This window comes from Rhyacophila brunnea, unplaced genomic scaffold, assembly GCF_057557595.1.
Source record: "Rhyacophila brunnea isolate RB1 unplaced genomic scaffold, BYU_Rbru_1.0 scaffold_12, whole genome shotgun sequence".
NCBI lineage: Eukaryota > Metazoa > Arthropoda > Insecta > Trichoptera > Rhyacophilidae > Rhyacophila > Rhyacophila brunnea.
Window position 1 is genome coordinate 31743505 of NW_028232774.1, and position 22367 is coordinate 31765871.

At 29.3% G+C, this 22367-nt stretch overlaps 1 protein-coding gene across 1 annotated transcript in view; it reads left to right on the forward strand.

Moving 5' to 3' along the window:
* The window catches only part of toy (paired box 6 protein twin of eyeless), a 128373-nt gene that overhangs the window by 84912 nt on the left and 21094 nt on the right, over positions 1-22367 (forward strand). Inside the window, exon 5 of the mRNA XM_085940194.1 lies at positions 5535-5617. Coding sequence (XP_085796320.1) covers positions 5535-5617 — 83 coding nt within the window. The remainder of the gene's footprint in view (positions 1-5534; positions 5618-22367) is intronic.

Genomic DNA, 22367 nt, shown 5'->3' on the forward strand with positions numbered 1-22367 from the left:
AGCCAAATAAAGGATGGATAATTCTTATACAGACGATTGGATGTATATTTATAGCTTCAATGACGAGTTATAGTCAAAGCAATTGTTTCAATGTCCTGTTTGTTGAATCGATTAAATCTCTGCGTACCAGTTTAAGATTAATTCTAGACTGATTCAAAATTGATGAGCTATATCATGCTATTATTAAATATTTTTTTTAGAAATACTTCAATAGGCATCCTACGGTATATATATTACTAATACATAATAATTTCTTGTTCACAATAAAAATATAGATTATAATACAAATAGATTTAAAAAATGTAAAAAAGTATATACATTCACTAACCAATAATTCCACTTCCAAGTATAATATAGTAATGGTATTGCAATGTAAATACGTACGTTAAGAAAAAAGTTTTGCGATCTTTCGTCAAATTTTCAAAAAGTCAGTAATTTTAATAATCGAGCACTCTTTCATTTAACACTACATCAATTATTTATAACACCCAATGGGAGTAGTGTGATAATAGTGAAACAATTGTGTAGTAAAGTATAATTATTATGCTTCATAACTTTGGACTCCGGCAATGAAAATGATGTAATATATTCTAATTTATTTATTTTATATAATATTTTATCTATTTATTTATTTATTACTATATTATATTATATTAATACAAGTGACAATCATTTGATTTAGTTTTATGCGAGGTAATCAGGCAAATAGGCGTATTAGTGTAGTAAAAACTGCAAAGTTATAAAACGTATACTCTAGTATCAGTGAAATAACTATAGATAGAAGTATCCAGGTTTTGAGAGAATCATATATATATATATGTATTTTTACCGCACCGGGAATCAAATCCGGAGCTTTTGGTTGAAATACAAGGTGGCATTGATAATATACTTAAACTCGATAATTGTATACTTACCATATTTATAAATAATTATATCCACTATAGTAAATTAATTGGTTTTTTAATTAGTTTTTTACTTTCCAATCATACATAGATGCTTAAAATTAAAATTATTAAATTTAAAGACATTATTATTTAACACTAACTGCTATCGGAATTACCTCGATTGTATAACAACATGTGAATATAATCTGGTAGCTCTAATCTCATATGCAGTGCTATGAATTGTCGTAGTAGCCGTTTTGCGCGTAATCGGGACTAATCTCCCAGACTGGGTCTACAATGGAGCTACGACGTAGACCAAGCGTAGCTAAAGAGCGCTGAAAATCTTACTGTTGTCTACGAACGAATCTGCTACGGAGAGTTTACGACTATTGTAGCTATTTGTAGACATTTTAACAAATTAGACACGGTCTGTGAATATCTGTAAATTTTGCCGCGAATGAGATGGCGTTTCGAGTAAATGATTAAAAATAAATTCAATATTGTGTAATACTGACGAAAGCTATTTATTTTTACTTATCATCATTTCAAAATTAAAACATATTAAGTACCAATAAATAGAAATCGTCAGCAATTTTCTACAACAATGAGATAAAAAAAAACAGAACTTTTCAGGTGAGGCAAAAAACAACTTTATTCTCTTAGTTTTTAATTCAGAAAAAAAAAATTCTATGAAATATCTATTTACTATAGTTACATATTTTTCTAGAAAAAAATATTATGTTTCTTCAATCTATCGGACTACACTAATTTCGACTGATCAGGCATATTGTCGAAGATACGAGAATGTGTTGCAATTTTACTGTGAATAATTCCACAATATTACTGCAGTAAACACGTATCTTGACTTGCGAGAAACAACTACTTCGGTAAAATAATCATTGGTCAGAGTTCAGTATTATGTGTACTTACAAACACGTATCTCAAGATACGAGTTTTTAATTTTCATAAAAGTCTTTTATTGTGATACGATTTTTTGTAATTGCTTAAATATATTATGTTATCAAGTATATTTTGAGAGACTTGTTAGCGGAATATGTGCGTATTCAAATTCTAAATTCATTGCATTATTTGATTACTCAAAACTGACAAAAATTGAGATACGTGTTTGTAGAAAATTATCGACGAAATTGCACTTAATGGGTTTTACCTCTGATATGGTGACATGTTTTTTTTTTATTAACAAAGGGTAGAGAAAAGCTGTCTTACATCATTTACATAATGAACACTGACATATGTATAGTATTAATTGATACATAGTTACTTAATTCACATAATTTTATAAAGACCCAAACCGGTTTCGACCAGTTTTTTAATTGTCTGGGTCAGAGTGCCTTAACTTCAATTTTGCCGAAAATTATTTAAATACAGTTTTTGTAACAAAATCTTCATATCTGTCAGTTCACACTGAGTCTATTCATATTATTTTCGGGAGAATATTTAGAGAGAATTTACAAATATGAAAGTTATGATACTTGTGGAGTTATATTTTTATTTAAAATAATATTTTTTTTGTACCTATCTTAAAAAAATAAATAAATCTTTCATGGACAACACAGCTAGAAGGAACTCTACTACTACCTACAAACGCTCATTAAAACTGTAAAGAATCGCGGCGAAATATTCAATCCAGACAATAATTTACAAAGTTATTTTTATAACTTAAAAGTATGTAGTTCTAGCTTTTTTAATTATTTCAAAACACTGAATATTTTCTAAATAGTCATGCAATTGGTTTAATGATTAAAATATTAAATATTAAGTACCACACATTAGTATTACAACATTATTATATTTTTTTATGATATACAAAGGTTTAATTTTAATTATTATAAATATATGTACAGTAATACATTAGTAAAGTATATTGGCGATATTTTTGAGTCGACTGTCTTTGAAAAAGTTGGAGTTTTGTGGAAAATAGTTTATGCAGGGGTATAGTCCAGGCACTAACCTTTTGATGGTCGAACTTCTGGATTTCTCGAGCATTCTAGCTCGTCCACGGGTCACTCACTCGGACACTTGATTTCATTATTGTTATGTTTATCACTCTCGCGATGAGTATTTTACTACGACTATTTTATAATTGAGTTACGAGCGGTGGTGTAAATGTTAGTTTTTTTGGCTATCGAATTTTAACTAAATAATTGGTGATATGGTGAGTGTTTGGTGGGAGTTTTGTAACAATATTGGCGCAAACATATATAATATTGTATAGATTTGATTTCTTTGAACATGCGAAATTGTCAGGTTTATTTCTAAGAGCATAATATTATGGGCTTAAGTCAAATGAAGATTAAATTAACAGAATTTTACAAGGAATGGTTGGTAGTCATATTTAATCGAAATATTGATTTTATCTCTGAATCAAACTTTCGTTGAAAAGAAAACGTAATTATTACCAAATAAGCTTAAAATAAAATAGTTCCTGATAAAATACAATCCTTTGTTTTGAATTTTCTTTATATTGTTTGCTACCAGGAACAGTTCGGTGGATCTTCTATCCTACTAATAACGGAGGTTCTAAATTCACGAAATACAGCGTCGTTATCTGCTACGCTTACCGTAGATCTTTTAATAAAATATTGAATTCGAAAATATTCTACTTCCATCCCTGGTTTTCAACTGGTAGAACTTCTCAGTTTTTCATTTTGTATCCATGTCAGTTCATGGAATTTTGAGGATACATCTATACAGCCATATCTCGGAGCCTCAACTCTCAGCGATATCTCTTCCTGGTTTAAGGTTCATATCTCTATACGATATAAAATAGTAGCAATATAACAGAAAAAACAGTATCGTGTGTAGGTTAACATTATGAGAAAAACGAGTCCTTGTTATCGCAATTCATATTATATTTTCTGGCTGACTGAGACTGATTCTATTTTGCATTGATTTGATTTATGTTTAATTTAGTACCCACTTGATACGTTACAGAAATACTTCTGTTCTTTTTAAATAAATAAAATACAATAAATGCATAAACGTAAACTTAGAACACGACAATCGTAGATTCACGTTGGAAAATTTGTCTCCCATGTACTTTAGTACCTTGTTGAATCAAACGTGAATGTCCCCCCGAGACGCAAACCACCTCTTGAGTCACACACACTACCATCTGTTGTCGGGATCGCGGAGCTTTTTGATGTTTAATTGCTTTTGTGTCCACGGGTTGAATTTGTCGCACCCTTCGTTCGTTTTTCTCCATCTTCCATTTTGTCTTGGGAAATTCTGCGATCACTGTAATGCAGAAGGGTGATTTTTTTGTTAGAATTAATTTTAAAAGGTAAAAATATATGTAGAAACTGAAATAAACTATTCTAATACAGAATGTAGATGTGTATAATACCTATAAACAGAATTATATCAATTATGGTAATTATATTAATAATTGTAAAAGATGTTTGAAAAACTACAATAAATTATATATTATTTTTGTATAAATAACTTTCCTGTAAACATGGATTTTTACAACAATCAATATACCTCTTAGCATAAGCGGATGAAATCGGTTATAACCGTTATGGATTAAGAAATATATTTTTTTTCTTCTGGCAACGATATCCAAGAATCTCTATCAAGTGTTATTCAAGTGTCTTGGGTTGCATACAACATTATGTATCTATTTTGTACGTATACGACAAACATTTGTTATGCCAGCAGGCTTTCGGGATATCATTTTGTTTAACGTGAGTGACTCGTGTATCCTGTGTACCTGAGATGTTTGTTTGAAATATAATATTAATTTAATTTAGATTTTTATATTATTTAATTCAGACAATATAAACGCATTTTATTAATTACAATATTTAAACTATTATATTATTTTAAGAGTGGGACTAATCAAATTCAATGCAGTGATAATAGCGATCTCTATTTTCCTCAATCTTTTTTATTCCCGTCTCCCTCTCAACCAATTCTTTCCTTAGTTGGCGTCTGTTCTTTTGTGTCCAGATATCTCTCGTTTCGTTTCATTATATCCAGCTTTTTTTCGCTTGTTGGGATTCGCAAACCGGCTAAAAGACGTGCGGATAATGGCTGTCATCGCGGAAATCTAACAGAAGCGCGATAAAATTTTCCCAACTATTGCAGAGGCTGAAGGCACCAAATTTCAAGACAAATGATTATCGATTGACATAATATTCTGATCCAAGTTGAAATACTGATATTCAGTGACCTCTCGTGGAGATTGTTATAATATGCACTGTTTATGAGAGGCTTATAAAGGAAGGAAATAAAATAAGATATCTATTGAGAGAATATATTGGATACGTGGGAAGGAGATTTTTTTGCCTGCGATATTGACAAAGTATGATTGCTCCAAACATGTATATTATAAACGTTTTTCTGTAGTTATAGAGATTTTTTTTCATTAGTTTCAAATGCAATAAATTTTTCAATTAAAATTTGAATTGTTCTCTGTAGAGGTGAGTTAGAAAGACGATAATAAACGATAAATAACATATTTTTTTATACTGGTAGTAAGTATACTTAGTCTTCAAAATCGACCAGTTTTCCCACCTCTAGTTCTCTGTCTGACGATGAGGATCACCCTTAGTCATAATATTACAATATATAGTGTTATAAAGTAATTATCGAGTGTATTTTTAATGTTGTCTTTAATGTCCGCAGAATTCGAGAGGACCCACTACCCGGACGTGTTTGCGCGGGAACGGCTGGCCGAGAAGATAGGATTACCCGAGGCACGTATCCAGGTAAACCCTTCTAAACACACGCACTCAGAGGAGGTGGTAACCGAACGGGGAATCACTAACCAATAACTATAACCCGCCACGCTACTGCGTTAACTGAGGTATGTGCCGGAGGAAAATATACACTTAGGAAAGATTTTGGCTCGAGACAATTATTATTGACACCAAAGACAATAAATATGTGATGGAATGACTTCCAAAATCAAAATTACTAATCATATCACTTTGATTTTAAAGTAAAGAGATGCTAACCACTATCTATTGACTTTGTAATATGGTGTAATATGGCGGTGCAACATTACAACAAAGTAATAAGGTATTATGTGTAAGTGATTAAAAACATAACAGCTGAAAATCTTTCTTTTGTATATTTTCAATACGTTACAATATTGTAATTGAAAGTAGAATTAATTAATTGACGAAATATTAACGATGATATTTGTCTTAACTATAGTAAATAATTACACTTCTTGCAAGATATTGTTGTGTTTCCTCATTCTAAAACAAATGAGTTTTTATTAATATTTTAATGAATAATTGGTTTACTTTCAAATACATATTATATTATAAGGTTAATAGCTGTACCATCAATTGGAAAATAACACCGCAATTACCAGGTAAGTTAATAGGAAATTTTAATTATTTTTAATAACTTTTAATATTTTTTTAATAATTGATAAGGTAAAACTTACATCTTTTTAATTATGAACCCAGATGGAACTTTGTTGCGCTGTAAAATTCATATGTTTTTAAACATTGAATATTGCTGGATTTACTCTCAATTTTATAGTATTTTCAATGTAGATAGAAACGGATTTTAAATACAAATAAATCTGCATTAAAAAGTGATTTAATGAAAAAATGACAGATGAAACCTTATTTACCCAAGGCGACTTAATGAATAAGTTGACCAACCAGCTTTATATCGTTATACAACCTTTTCATACCAACTACTGAAAACTAAATGACAAGTAGGTATGTAATTCAAATAATATTATATATATACAACATTTTTATAATAATTTAAATAATTATTATTATCATTAGGAAGGTTTCCTTTATCAATTATATAACCCTGTCTATATCCATAGTACGTGAATTGGAATTCGATATCCCGATTTAAATAATAGAAACATTAAAAAACAATTGTTGGTGTAAATATTGAGATACTAAATTCTCATGTCGATTGTACCGAAATTGATTTTTAAATGACTTCTTCTATTACCAGAACTAAACACATATATGTACAGCTAATGTATAAAACTTCGTCCAAAAATAACCATGAAGATTTTTCAAAATGATAAAAACTCTAAATTTATTTTCCAAAGAAAAACGTTATTTTAAAAACAGTTTTAAATTTACTTCTTTAAAACATGAAAAAGCCCTTTGCGAAAACATTTTCCTTTCCATTGCGAAAATAACTTTTGAACAAAAAAAAAATCTCCAAGCTAAGGTCAAAAGTTTGAAAATAACATCGTTAGATATTTTTTAGAAAAAACTTTTACAACTTTTGCTTAAGAATATTTTTCGCATTCTAATAGAAATAATTTAAGAGCGATTAAATAACATTCAAATCTCAGTAATTCCTTCTGATTCATACAAGACAATAACTTTGGGGACAGCCAAAAAAACATTGTTTATGATTTAAGGATTAGTAAGTTTATATCACTGTCAAAATAAGTATCTACAACTTTTTGTAACGGAAATACTACTAGTTATACACCGGGTTTTCGACGATTGCTTTTCTATTGGCGGAATTTAAAGTACCTTAGTGAAACTAGCAACAAAATCTAGAGTACTCATCAAGAAAGTGAAAGATGTGATTACGAGCCCCATTTGCTCCAACTTTTTGTGTATTTGGTATAGAATAAAATAAATAATTAGTTTGTGTGCAACAATACTATCATCAATTGACATTCTTATGAGCCGCCGAAATCTGGCATGAACGTTTTTAAATTATGTTGATTAAAAAAGCACTGTATATATAATATTATCAATTCGTTGTCATACGATTATATCTCTAATATCACTGTTAGTCTGTTGCACTAAGACGGGACATGATCAACAATGTTTACTGGCTAAAAAGCACTATAGAATAATTAGCATTATCTACTAACTACTTATTACCTTCATTCTATTTAACATCTTACTTAACAAAACTCCTATTGAAATAGGTGTCAAGGTGACTTTTTGAAGGATGAATTATTATATCGCTTCATTTTTTGGTAGCTACAGTCTGTCAGTGGAAACAAATTCATTGAAAACTATTCAAAATGACTGCATTAGGTACATTAAAATTTCCATAGCCAAGACGAAAAAAGCCACTCGCGATTTCAATATAGAGTACAAAAATACGGAAAATATTTTTACATCTCTGACAAAAGAGCGTCGTTTCGCGCGCATTTCGACGCTGGCGCCGTAAACCGTTCGAAAAACGAATAAAGGAATAGCATTGAAAAGCGCGGGCTAAGCGGGAACTGCGATGCAGTGTTGCCAGTCGGAGCGTGAAATATTCAGCAATATTTCGTATTCTGCTACAATTTCCCGCGCATTTTTCACAGAGCACCGCCTTTTTTGCGTCCCGCGCGCTTTTGTGGTCCTTTTTGCATTCGCGTTTTTTGAGTTTTTAAGTCGTAAAATATGTGTGTGCATATTTGACATGCTGTGAATAGGCATATCACATGTAACAGTTTTTAATATTAAAAATGTAGCTCGGGAAGAATTTGCATTATTAATATAAATTCAAAAAGAGTACTAGCCTCTATGTATTTTTGTTCCTTTAACAGGAAACTGCATTCCTTGTAGTATATGAGAGTACATACAATGTAAATTATTAACATTAGATAATTAAAAATTTAATTGAATTTAATTAAAAATATACTAATATACTTAAAGTCCTTCTAGTAATAGTCCAAACTGCTAAATATTTATTTATATTTAAAATGTTTAAGTTTATACGTTCTTATCAATTCTTCCGATGCTCGGGAATAATTGGTCTGGATTGAATTGCTATCATCGCTTGTACGACTACGTATTGTATTCTGTCAAAACTATCATGGCTCACGATTATGTGATATGTTTATTTATAGTTTCTTTTTAAATTTTTGAGAACATTAAAAAAGGTGTGATAATATCTAGGGGAGAAAAGTTTTTTTAAAGATTCAATAAAGTGTAATGAACTTAATTATATTCTAGAAGATTTGAACATGATAATCGATAGTTTTCAATTGATTCTGGTGACAGGCAAAACCCGAATGACCTAGGTATCTACACCTATTACTAATCCCACCATGTAAGGTAGCAGCTTGCAACCTGCTGTTTATATTTTTTCCAGCTAATATTTGGGAGTTAAAATATTCGCTACAATCTTACTTGTAATATTAACAGAAAATACAAAATAAAACTTAATATAAACAGTTTATTTATGTCGTTTAGCTCTGGGTTGTTTTCAAAAAGCACAATAGTATGGATTTCACTAGCTCATTTAACTACCAATAAGAAGTTTTTACGACACGTGTAGGGTCTGCATCTGAAAACCCTAACGGGCGTTCAATTTTAGAGTTAATGAGCACACTAGATAATAATTCTGAATTTTCAAACCATTTAATCGAAAGTATTCATAACTTTGTTAAATAAAGTAATATTAAAATCTTTCATCAGATATAAGTAAGGTTAAAAATTATTGGTTTAGGTATTCTAAAATAAAAATATTTACAGCTAAGTATAATACAGTTTAAAGGCGTAAATTCTTTTAAATAAACGTTTTTTCCGTTAAAAATTCACAATATTGCTCACCACTCAATTATAACAAACTCTTTTCCACATCACATACCTCATTTTCTACCCATAAGAAATAATATTGAGAATAATCATGTCTCAAACGTAAATTTCTGTAAATACTTAAAGTACGTATGAGTAAATATATCAATATGTATATGAATAAAATACATGTCGTAAATATTTTTTATATGTAGTAATTACCAATTATAATTGATATAGTCATTTTATAAATTATCACGATTTACTTGTAACGAATCTCTTGAAACAAAAAAAATATGGTATTTTTATACAGCTCCAGAAAAAAATAAGTTTATGTGGAAACGATTGTTTTTAAATTGGATTTAATATTAGGAAAATAGAGAGCGTAGGTACTGGACGAATTGTGCTTTTTCATGAAAGTATATTAGTTACTTCTACATCGTAGTAGTGTATCGTGGTGAATAGAATCAAACCAAGGAAGCGTAAATCGTTTTAATGTAATGAGAAACTAACAAAACAAAACTTAGCTCGCATGTAGCGTTGAAAAAGCTCCGAGGGGAAGATAAAAAAGCTCAGGAAAGCGCAGGCAGTGGATGGAAGCTCATCCCTGTAACGAAAATCACGGTCTGGTAAAGTTATTCATAAAATGTGAGAGTAGAAAAAAATGCAGAAAAAGTATGAGGAGCTTTCATAAATATTATATACTGTTAGAACATTTCGCAAAATATATATGTACTTCATAGTGCATCGTTACCTATTATTCATTATATATTTAAACATAACGTTTTACACAAAAATACATCACCTATATAAAACACTGTCGTGAGTGCAATATATGGTAATTTTATATGTATATTTTATGGTACCTACTTAATTTTAACATGTATCTCACTATTTGCGCTCCACGATAGATCACATCAAGGTTACCAATAAGGCACAATAGCTATCTTTTAATTCTATAATATAGCAAAACGAAATATTATTTTTATACATACATTAAAGACTAAATGCTCTTATTTTAAATCGCACAAACTCTTCTTTCAATTTAAAAACCTTGATTTTGATGAAATTCAATATTTCCGATTATGGAGTAAGTTGCAATAAAACTCTCTAAAATATATAAAGAAAAAATCGTTCTATATCAAATTATATGATTATAAAACCGTATATTTTTTTTGTTGTTTTCTTATATGCTACAATTTTCATCGTAGCACAGATAATGTTTACTGAAATTTAGTTTATATACACAAAACGCTAGTCTGCACATACCTCTATCTTGTAAATATACTTTACGTCCAAATAGGGTATTTAGGAAAATATTGTCATATAACAATAATTGTATATCGTTTTTGAGTTTAATTTTCTGAAACTATATAAAACTGGACATATATACAATATATGCGTAACAACTCACCAAATATCTCTTTATGTATATTAATCAATCAGATCTTTCATCCAAAAATAATTAAGTAAAACTCGGCGAATGATTCAGTAGCGTCCCAAAAATGGCACCCGCAGTCTCCTTAAAGGAAAAGTGTTTGTTATTTACGGTCATAATTAACATTCTATCATCTGATTACATTATACTCCTTCAGGCGTTGGAGGAGACAGAGAAATACGAAATTTTCTACCCAAACAGTGGTGTGCAGTGACAGATATACTTTCATATTCAGAATATAATGATTCTAAAATTATAAATACCCGGCATATTTATTGCATTACTTAATACATTCAACAGAATTATCAAATTTAAGGAAAATTTAATAAATTAATATAAATATTTTCAATTGTGTAAAACTTGATAATTTAATTCTATCAAATGTATTTTATAATATATTAATGACAGACATAAGTGCACGACAACCCGCAAACCATAAAAACCTTTTAAAGATTAATTAATAACGTCTCTGTTCTGGCAGAACACACTAACTGGAGAGTACTAGTTTTGAGTATTTTGACTTTGAAGTTGTTAAAAAGTTTGAAATAATGGTCTATCATGTGAGTTTATTAAGTAATCGTAAAAAGGATGACATTAAAATAAATAAGGACTGTTTATTTATTAAGAAGGTTTCCATACGGTAAAGTTTGAAATAAGGAACATTTTGGTACTAACTCAATATGTAATTTTTTCGAATTAGTGTCTTCTGCCAGAACAGTGACGAAATATAGTTTCCAAGATTAATATTGTGTTTTAAAAAAATCTCATTTTTTATGTATCTACATAATTTGAAAAAGGATAGTTTATCTATATAATATGTAGTCTTGATAATGGTGTTACAACTGAAATAGATAGTTAGTTCTATTAAAAGTAATAAAGTTGATAAACTCATTTTTTTTTTAATGAATAATTCACAAGATTTGAAAATGTAACATTCTCTATTGAATTACAGTAATTTAAACATGTCGGAAATATACATATTTGAAAAAATATAAGTCAAGCCTATCCATAGAATTTTGGGAAATTTTCTTTACGAATTAGCCAGTTAAGCTTTAACAAGTTTCGTGTGCGAGTCAAGTGGCATTTGATGCACGTTCGAATCCTATCTACCATCATTTTTTTCAAGACTATTTCTAATACTTATGTGTGATTTATGAAGTGTTTAAAATGTATGTATGTTTATTAAAGTTGAATTTAATAACATATTATTGTAATTATATAACTACAGTATTGTAGTGTATTTAGCTCAGTATTCGGAAAAGAAATATTAAACTTTTTTTTTTTTAAATAGGTTCGTCATATTAGACAGTTTTACTAACTACCCTATCATAAAAACAGTTGAAATTTTGTCATGAAATAACTCTTGCTAACGTACTTTTGAGAAGCCGAAAATAACATTCTAAGCGATCTAACTGTAGATAACTCATTTTGGCTTAGTGCAATCGATTTTTATTAAGCAAATATGAATTAACGACAACTGCTACCCGCCAATGCTGTGAAAATAGATTAAAATATATAAAGCCATTAGCGGATGTACCTTTCTCGTAAATTATTGTGGATTTTAACCTCCTTCATTAAGATAAAGGTAGATACAGTAGAACTTTCACATAGCAAATTTACCCTTTTGCGAGAAAATTTTGGTTACGTTGAAATACTAGAATTTGGTTTATTTATGAAGTATTTTTTTTCTATTTGTTCTTGACTTTGAATTTGACTCTTTAATGGCGTCCCAATAATAAAAAAATTGTAATTTTCTATGTGTATTACTGCCTAATTTTACAGTAGTATCATCCCTATACTTCATAAGTTATTGTAAAAAGAACAACTTATTTTGAAATGGGATATTTAGAAAGTATAAATAAGGAAGTCAAAAATTATTCCGTACTTATCTCATGATAATGTGCAGTTATTTGAATTATCTTTTGACCGCATTATGTACTGAAAATATATATTGAGGAAAGGCAATGATATATCAAAATATAATATTCTTAAAACAGCATAAATTAGATTACCCAGTAAAGTTGTAATTTTAATGTGACTATTTTATATAATTTAATTTAATGTTAATTTATCGTTAGTCAGTAAATAATAATAAAATAATAATATACTCTCCTTAGAATTAAAGTCAGTTAAAAGTTTCTGGATTTTTAGTAGAAAATATCTTAACCGTCGTACCTAACTGGGGTTTTAATTTTCAACATTTTTGTATTCATTATGTATTCTTTTAAATAAGGAAAAATAATATTTAAAATATTAATTTGCAGCTAAATCACTTTGTCAATAAGTAACATCAAACTACACAAGTGGTTGTATGTCAATAAACCTACAACTCTACTTAGTACGCGAAAGCTTGGTATCTCCTCTCACTAAGTGTATCATCATTCATCACACAATTAGTAGACACGCGTATTCATAAAACCATCGACACTGTGCATACATTTTCAGACAGAGTATCCCTCGCCCTGATAGCCAGGCACTTCGGCTCATAACTCATAACATTTTTTCAACTCCCCCACACAAAGTAAATGTTCAGAGAAAACAAGAAACCGGCCCCCAAACATTATATTTATAATGTTCCCTAAAGAATAATTTTTACTATTTCCAGTAGCTTGTATCAAGTTTATATAATATTGTTACGTGTTATATATAATTTGTTAGTATGTTTCCAAACTTTCGTGTCGCTGCATTATTCTTTTGATTAAGTTTAATGTTACAATAATATCACAGATACTATCTCTTTTAGCTAGTGTTTACATTGTTTACGTATTTTAAAACATATTGACTGCTGACTAGATAATTACTTTTTAATTACCACATTTAAATAACATGCTAATTATATAGAATGGACACCTTAATTGTTACTCGCTGGGCGCGTCTTTATCGTCCAATGTATATGTAAATTATAATTATATTTTAAATTCTCAATATTTTATATAATAACAATGGACGAACGATTTCAACCAGATACATACCTACAAATCGTACCGCATGAATATTTTACAATTGCATAATATTTCATTATATATTTACTATATAGGTATATTATTTCAATGCTTTATTAAATTATCTAGAAAATTTAACGGTGTCTGTCAGTAACGGTAAAGATCGATGGCAATTGATTTGACAGTTTCAATATTTTAAATCACATTTACTATAAACTTCATTATTGTATTTAAGTATGTGAATCGTATCTAATTTAACTATTTTATTATTTAGATATTAATATTACAAATAACAACAATATTTAATTTTAACACATAATGTGGGAAGGTATAATATAAACAAATATTTTTATTATTACTATGATTAATGCTTCAAATACACTCTATGACGATCGGTCATATATATGTCAAAAAACCCGTTTCTTATGTTGGCGTCCTGTGTCACAGGGTGTCACAGAGTGTAAATACGATGTCATAGCTGTCATACAATATGTATGTATAAATGTCGGAATGGCATAGATTTGATCATAGACACTAAAACGCTCTTAGCATATATGTGCCCGATCGTCATATAGTCTATTTGAACCTTAATGATTGTCGTTAGACCACTATGGTCATTTCTCTGGACGAAATATGTATTTTTAAATTTGAAAAACTTAAATGTATGACTCTCCGTGCACAACTGTGAAATATTTACAATTCTAAAATGTTCATCGTCTCAATTGACTGGACAAATGTAGCCTCCGTGCATTCGCAGCACCCATCCAAACCGCCCCGCTAATTTGGATAAGTAATGAATCTTTAGCATAGCTTTTACCCCGTCGTACTCATAAAGCAAGTAATAACCCTGGATGACTGCCGGGGGGTTAAAACCACCCGCTCGCTGCATACACTCTTCATATTTACAGTGGCAAATATAGACTAACGGGATGTAGGTACACAGAGCAGTTACTCGGTTATTCAGGGAGAATCAAAACAGTGGCGCAGTCAGGCGGGAAAGGGTTGAAAGGTTGTGTGATTTAAATTAATTCGTAAAAGCGTTTTGAAACATGAATTATCAGAGTGCTTATTTACTATTTTTCGTAGAGCTTTTCATTATAGTATGCTACGCGTATTTTCTATGTATAATAATAAAAAGTGGATTTCCATATTAAGCTTCCGGTTGTACCAACTTATATTTTTAAATTTTCTTAGTTAAGTTAAATATATTAACATATATAATTATATATTAAAAATCACAATTCATAAAACGCTGACATTTTGAGGGATACAAATTTGTACATAAAATATCATTTGTCTTCAAAAAGTGTTGATTATTTTACAACGTTTTTATTAGGTCGTATTCTTATTTGTCCGGTGGTTGTTTGTCCAGTACAAATCTTGCAATCGTTTTTAATTAACTTCCCGACTAGCTAGACATTTGAAACTTTTATAATATATCAGAACACGATGTCAATGCATTTTTTTAAATACTTTTAGCCATCTTTAAGTAGAATTAAATTCATTTTCAGTTAATTCTGTTTTGTATGAAAAGATATTTCGGAAGAAATCCGTAATCCAATCCACTATTATTATTTGCTAGGAAATTATTAATATATACGTGCGTTACTATGGAAATCAATATGAGTGTCAAAATGACATTTCAGTATTATTTCTATCAAATACAATTTCATTCATCAATTAAGCTAGTCAAGTCAAGTTTATATGATTCAACAGAAAATTTAAAAACGGTGTATATAAAAAGTTCTTTTTATTTTGTAATTATTTACTTTAATGGCACTGTTTTTTTCTCATTTATTTGTAATATCCATAGACGTGGTTAAATAAATATTATTTTAGTCTTTTGAATTTAGAATTTTAGTCTTTTACTTTTTTTACTATTTGTAAACTCTGAAACGACTAAAGCCTTTCATAATTTTATTTAGATTTAGTTAAAAGAAATAATGCGTTGTATTGACGGCATATTATGAAATAAAAACTTTTATACTTATACATAACTACAAATTTGTCGTAATTAACTATTAGAAAACAATAAAAAAACATACCTGGTTACTCAAAATAAAACATACAATAACTTAATTAGTTCCAAAACTAAGTTAATGACATAATTTCTACAGATTCCTTGTTTGAATCAAATGAACCCGTATGCTGATAATAATATTAATATGAACACATCTGCCAATGAAACGCGATTGAATATTTGCACCGGTAAGATTCTACTCACTGGGATTGCAATCAAACATGTTCCAATCAAACTTAAATCAACTTTACTTTAATGTTTATATTTATGTACATTCAATAATAGCTAAATAGATAAGTTTAGGGAATCCATGAAGAAAAAAAACATAATATCCGATAGTGATTATGTACTTAATACAAGACTCCGATGCAGATGTTCATAAATAGCACTGTTACGAGATCTTCATAATAATCTGAAATGATATAATATCAAGCAAAAGTATAGTGAATAACGTTGGAAACTATCAGACTCGATAGATAAATTACTATTACTGTAGTTCCAGTCAATGTTTAACAATTTTATCAAAATTGTCGGTAAATAATATGTAGCAGATAGTCTGACAATAGTATTAAAGGTTTCATCCAAAATAGCTATCGATTAAAAAAATAATTGACCTATTTTATCAAAATATCGGGAACGCACGTAAAATATTAATTAAAAAAATACCTCAACCAATAAAATACTCATCGTTCTTATTGTATAGTGGTTAGTTTCTGCATTACATGTTCCTGCGATCTGAAGTATTGTATAGTTTGTTAAAATAATCTTTATTTACAAAAGTCAAGAGGAAATATTAAAAGCCTGCTGTTGATTTTGATAATTATAGGTCAGTGATATCAATATATTATGTTATTACTAAATTATACAATTGAATCTCTCCGTCATCTTCGAGTATATATATTAGGATAAACAAAAAATATCTTTCGGTAAACAAACAAAAAACACTAGCCAAATAAAAAGCGAATAAATAGACAAACACGCTCAATATTTTTATGGCTATATAATACATGCCCCCCGTACCGCAATAAAAATGCGAGCGTTCATATTATTTTTATATAATATATGGCACGGGGAAAATTTATGCCCGAAAAAATGAACCGAAAAACACAGCCGGCTGAAAACTAAACAAAGAGGGTCGCCTCGCGTTCCAAGATGGCCGACGGAGCGCGGCTCAAATAATGGCGGGACGCGGAAGCGCGGGAACATTTTGTGGCTGTTCGAATGTTACGGTTCAAATTTATGGTCGCGTAAAACGCAATGTTTGTTTGTTTGTTACAAAACGGATTCAGAAATTGAATTTGTACAGTGGGCGTGTTCAGCGCGTTTAATACAAGCTTATTTTTTTATATACACGTATATCGCTTACACTTTGACATTATATTTTGATAAATGCTTTGTCCTACATAACGTATTATTCACTCAGCATATAATAAAAATGTTTTGTATGTACTGTATCATAAAAGCATGCTTTAATTTTTGTTACTGCTGTCAGATAAAAATAGAAATATAATTTATTTTAATAATGTCACTGTCAGATAGAGTAGTGGTCGGAAAATTATTAACTATGAATATTTCCACGACTAATCGCATATGATATGGGTTAAAATCAAAATCAATAAAAATCTATCATCAAAAAAGAAAATATCGAAAGACCAAATAAGAATATTATAAAATATACGTTCAAAGTGTCCGTAGGTATAGTATAATTTATAAAAGAAAGCTGACAAAAAGCTTTCTAAATTTAATGTATATTTTTTTGTAAGTCATTTCAGATTTTTGGTTTATTGATAGCACTTTCATACGTTGTATGAACACTGGGTGAACTATTAATCGATTTTACAATCATCGAATCATTCATGCACTATATATTATTACTTGAAAATTTATTGAAATATAATGTTTAAATTTTTTTTTTTTTTGCCTGTGAGAATCTTCGGATATGTAATAATAACAAAATTATTAAAATATGTATCTTAATTGACCAACGTAATTTGAGTTAAATTTAGACTTAATATATATATATAATATATTATAATATATTATATTAAATGTCTTAGAACAGTTATCAGTTATGGTGTATTGATAATTCTACATCCGCTTAAAAAAATGACTTTCAAAATTCCCCTTAAAAAACGTTTGGAAATCTCAAATGAAATAATTTTACTAGTATAAAAAAATAGCAATTTCCCTCAAACCATGCTTTACAATACACTAAAAAATGGTAGTGAGTAAGCCACAGGGCCTTATTTTACAATAATAATAATACCTATATCAAAGAATGAACGTGACTTTATTGTTTTGTAGAATAATCGATTTGGGTAATTCTGCAAAAAATGTAGGTGATCTTCCTTTTTACTATAGACATATTATAAAATCCTGTAAGTATTCAGTTACGCCTGTAAAACCTTGAAATTAACTTTGCAGAATGAATGAACCTTGGATATATTTGAAAGCTTTATTATTCGCTTCATCAGGAGCGGCAATATGTATTATTCGAGGAGAAGATACAATATTAAGTTGCACTGTTTAAATAATGATTGCATATACTTGGGGTACCAAACTAAAAAGTAGTCAATAGTGATGCTACGGCACAAAATGATGAGTTCCGATGGTAGTTGATGTATAATTTTGAATACAATGTGGTAACCCGTTCACAAACTTATTATCTTTTTTTTTTTCAATATAAAACAATCATCATTTTTTCCGACCATGTCCGATTCTAATAAGCTAATTTATTTGCCTCCACGAAGTGGAGGTTTGTATTAACATATTTTGTTTTATGAGAAATTGAAGTCAATCACTTGCTCAACCTATTAGGTCCATACTCTGACTCATACACAAATTGAAAAACAATATGTGTACTTGCCAGATCTACGATTCGAACCTGGGATCCACGACGCTATAGGTTGACGCTTAAGCCGCGCAGTAATCGTGGGTATAATCATTTTTTACATACAGTTTACTATTTATTGCATTCGAAGTATACATATCTCAAATCACTATGATCAAAATTTACAGTTTCGTGCCGCATTCTGAATATAGTAGGCCTTGGTTTAATATGGAAAAGAATAAATAGAGAGATTTATTAGAGGGAGCCAGGAGTTAGATATCTTTGCCATGGTGACTTAGAATACAGTTGCACTTTATGCCTGCAAGTGCCTTAAGCTTTTACTGACAGTATGATATACTATGCTTGCCGAAGAAAATTGAATAGAGTAATGAGCATTCGTCAAAACAACTAAAGTACAAGTTACAAGAGTATTCAACCCTTTTCCGTTTACCTTCCCAGAGCTTTCATAAATCTGTCAGGAGGGAAAATACGCGACAAGTATCAACAGAGGCAAGCCGCACTACCGATGTACCCACTTACAAAGTAAAAGGTACAAAATCCATTTAGCTACATGAAACATTAAATGCGTGGTTCTATTTGATAAACTTGAGCTTTGATTGCATTTAAAATATTTTAGAAATAATATGTTCACTTTATATTCATCAAATTTATTTAAACTGTAAATAAAATGGGTTTCGTTAATATTTATAACCATATCAAGTGTGCTTAGGTATCACGTTTATGGGAAATCAAATAAATTAATATGTTGGGAATTTATTAATCCAGTTATTCAGTGGTGCTTAAGAGATAACAAACTGTCTGAGAGGTTCATGATCAATAGGGATAAAATAAGCTTATAAAAGCTTTACTTCATTATTGTATTGAACAAGCTTACTATAAAAAAGTTAACTAAAAATTATACTCTAAAAATAAGTCAGTATTTTTGATAAAATCAGACATTAATATTATATAAACGACAACATTAAAAAAATATTAATTACGTACGTATTACGTCATTTTATTTTCGATTGTTTGTGCCTGGTCTTATAAATATTTCATTAAATTTTAATTTTAAATCACTATGTTTGTTCCTCTGAAAGGACATTGAAAAACGACATGTGAATTTTGCCAGACACGGAATTCGAATTCTGGATCCACGACATAGTAAGCGAATACGTCACCGCTCAGTTATTGTGGGCATATGTCATTCACTTGAAGTATTGCACGCTGAAAAGTGGTTATTTATATTATTAATTGTGAATTTTATATATTATAATAAATATTCCTTATAATATTGGGGACTTGTTTGCAAAGCAAGGAAAAGATTAACTATTATTGAAAGGTTTTAGACACATTTTGGTAACTTGAATGATTTGATGAATTTTATTTTAAAATATTATTTTTTAAATTATAGATACTTTCCACATAGTATAAAATCAGTTTGCATAAAATTCGCTTTTAATTATTTTTTATTTGATAGAAAAAAATATTTAGGATGTTAGAATATTTAGAATGAGATTTTTAGCGTCGTAAATACCGGTATTTCAAAACCGGTATTCCAGTATTTATCAATACCGAAATACTGGTTTTAAAAATCCAAAATACCGGAATTTTTGGTATTAAGAAAGCACACTCGTTTACGTTTTTGAAAATGAATTATAAGTTATGTGCTGCTAAAATGCAAATATATTGAGTCAATCCAACAGAGGTGAAAAACAATAATTACAAATTTCATCAAATATATTTATTGTAGAGTAATTTTCCGTAAAACATCCGTGACAAAAATGTTCAGTTATTCTATAATTAATTATTGATGACTGTACAAGCGTTGAATTTAAGAAGCTTTTCCTGCAGCCGAATTTATTTGCACTTGATGAACTTTTGAGGGCTTTAGTTAAAATTATTAATATATTAAAATTATTTGTAAAAAAATCACTACCTAGTTTTACAATAATGATCAATACATATTTTTAAATGTCAACATAATAAATGTAGGTATGTAGGTTTTTGCTATAAAATATTATTTCAAAAAGATTTTAATAACTATTTTTATTGATAAGCACCTACTTCTGTTTTTTTTAATGTTTAAGAAATACCGGTATTAATACCGGTTTTCAATAAGAAATACCGAAAAACCGGTATTGACATTTTCATTCAGTATTGCAATCCTTACTTAAAAAGGCATCAGCTAGAGCTATCGCGCGTCGAAGATACAACTATTTATTGATAGGATAGTTACTGAAAATTGATATAATATGACGAAATTATTACTTTCATTCAAAACAAATTACTTTTAATAAATTTTATTAACTTGTTGTAAAGTAGCAAATTATAATAAAAGATAATTTATGTTAGCAATCTCGTTATGCATATTACTGAATAATAATGAGACACATAATATTACAATATGAATTTGTATAGTAAATAATTTGATACATTAATAAAAATAAGTTCTATAACAAGACTTTTCATAATACGCCTACAAATGCATGAAACATTAAACGTACGTATGAAAGCGAACCACTCGCTTTGGCTGGGCCCGCGTAGTACCAACCTACATGTTACACCGATACAAGCCCTCTACGCCACGGCTACGGAGGGTGTGTAGCAAGTATAGCCTGCCTACTGTCGTAGCGCGTGTATGTGACGCTTACGCATTTTATTAAATATTGCAGGGGTGGGCGATTTATACCTCTATATTATATTTTAATAAATTATAACAATTATCAATTGTCTTAACTATAATAATACATTTGACAAAAGTATATTACTTAATCGTAATAAAGTAAAAAAAAATATTTTACACTCACAATGGCCAAGCTGATAGTCACAGATAGGATCCTGTTTCTGGGCAAAAAAAAGTATTCGTTTTTCAATACTTCATTACAAAGTTGATTCCTTTCTTTGACGGAATTTGGAATGCCTCGGTTAGCATAGTTATTAGAATCCATTTGCAGACGTCATAGATAGATCGAATCAAATTAAAGGAAGAAAAATAATCAGCTGGATAGTGAAAGATGTGAGCTCGAATCAAAAAAATATTATTTTTTCCGAGTATTTTTTTGCTATAGATAAAACATACATAATATATTAAATCTACATACTAATTCCTACGTGTCATCTACTTATAATAGCTAATTTAATTTATTTAAATTAATTTAATCAGATACAATATTATGGTGTGTGGAATTGTAGCGTTGGCATCTTTTACATAAACTCACTATAAAAACATTTAATGTAAAATAGAAAATACAATACAAAAGCATAATAAAAACACGCATAATATTTGTGTACAAAAATTTATCGAGTAATACAAAATAACTACAGCATCTATAGACCAGACGTCACTGATTATTATTATCAAAGGCTGTCATTATTATTATTTCATATGTCGGATTGTTCAAACGAAAGAATTCACAAAGCTTGCTTACAACTTAGTATACGTATTTTTAAATTATCAACTTTGACAAAATAAATCAGGTATGTGTTTATTTTATTTGTTGAACTATTCAAATATCGACGCCTTTGGTGTTTTTGTGTTTAGGTTGTCTGTGCGTCTCGACGCATGTTCCCGCGTTATTGATCTCGCATCGCATCAGATCGCGTACCATTTATGTGCCCATACATTTACATAGCTTCAGTCACAAAAATAGTTGCCAATAAGTACATAATATGACACATATAACTCACATTCTTTTTTAAACAATAATTAGACACACCAATTCATATTTTAAAAAAATATATATAAGTATAGGTATATAACA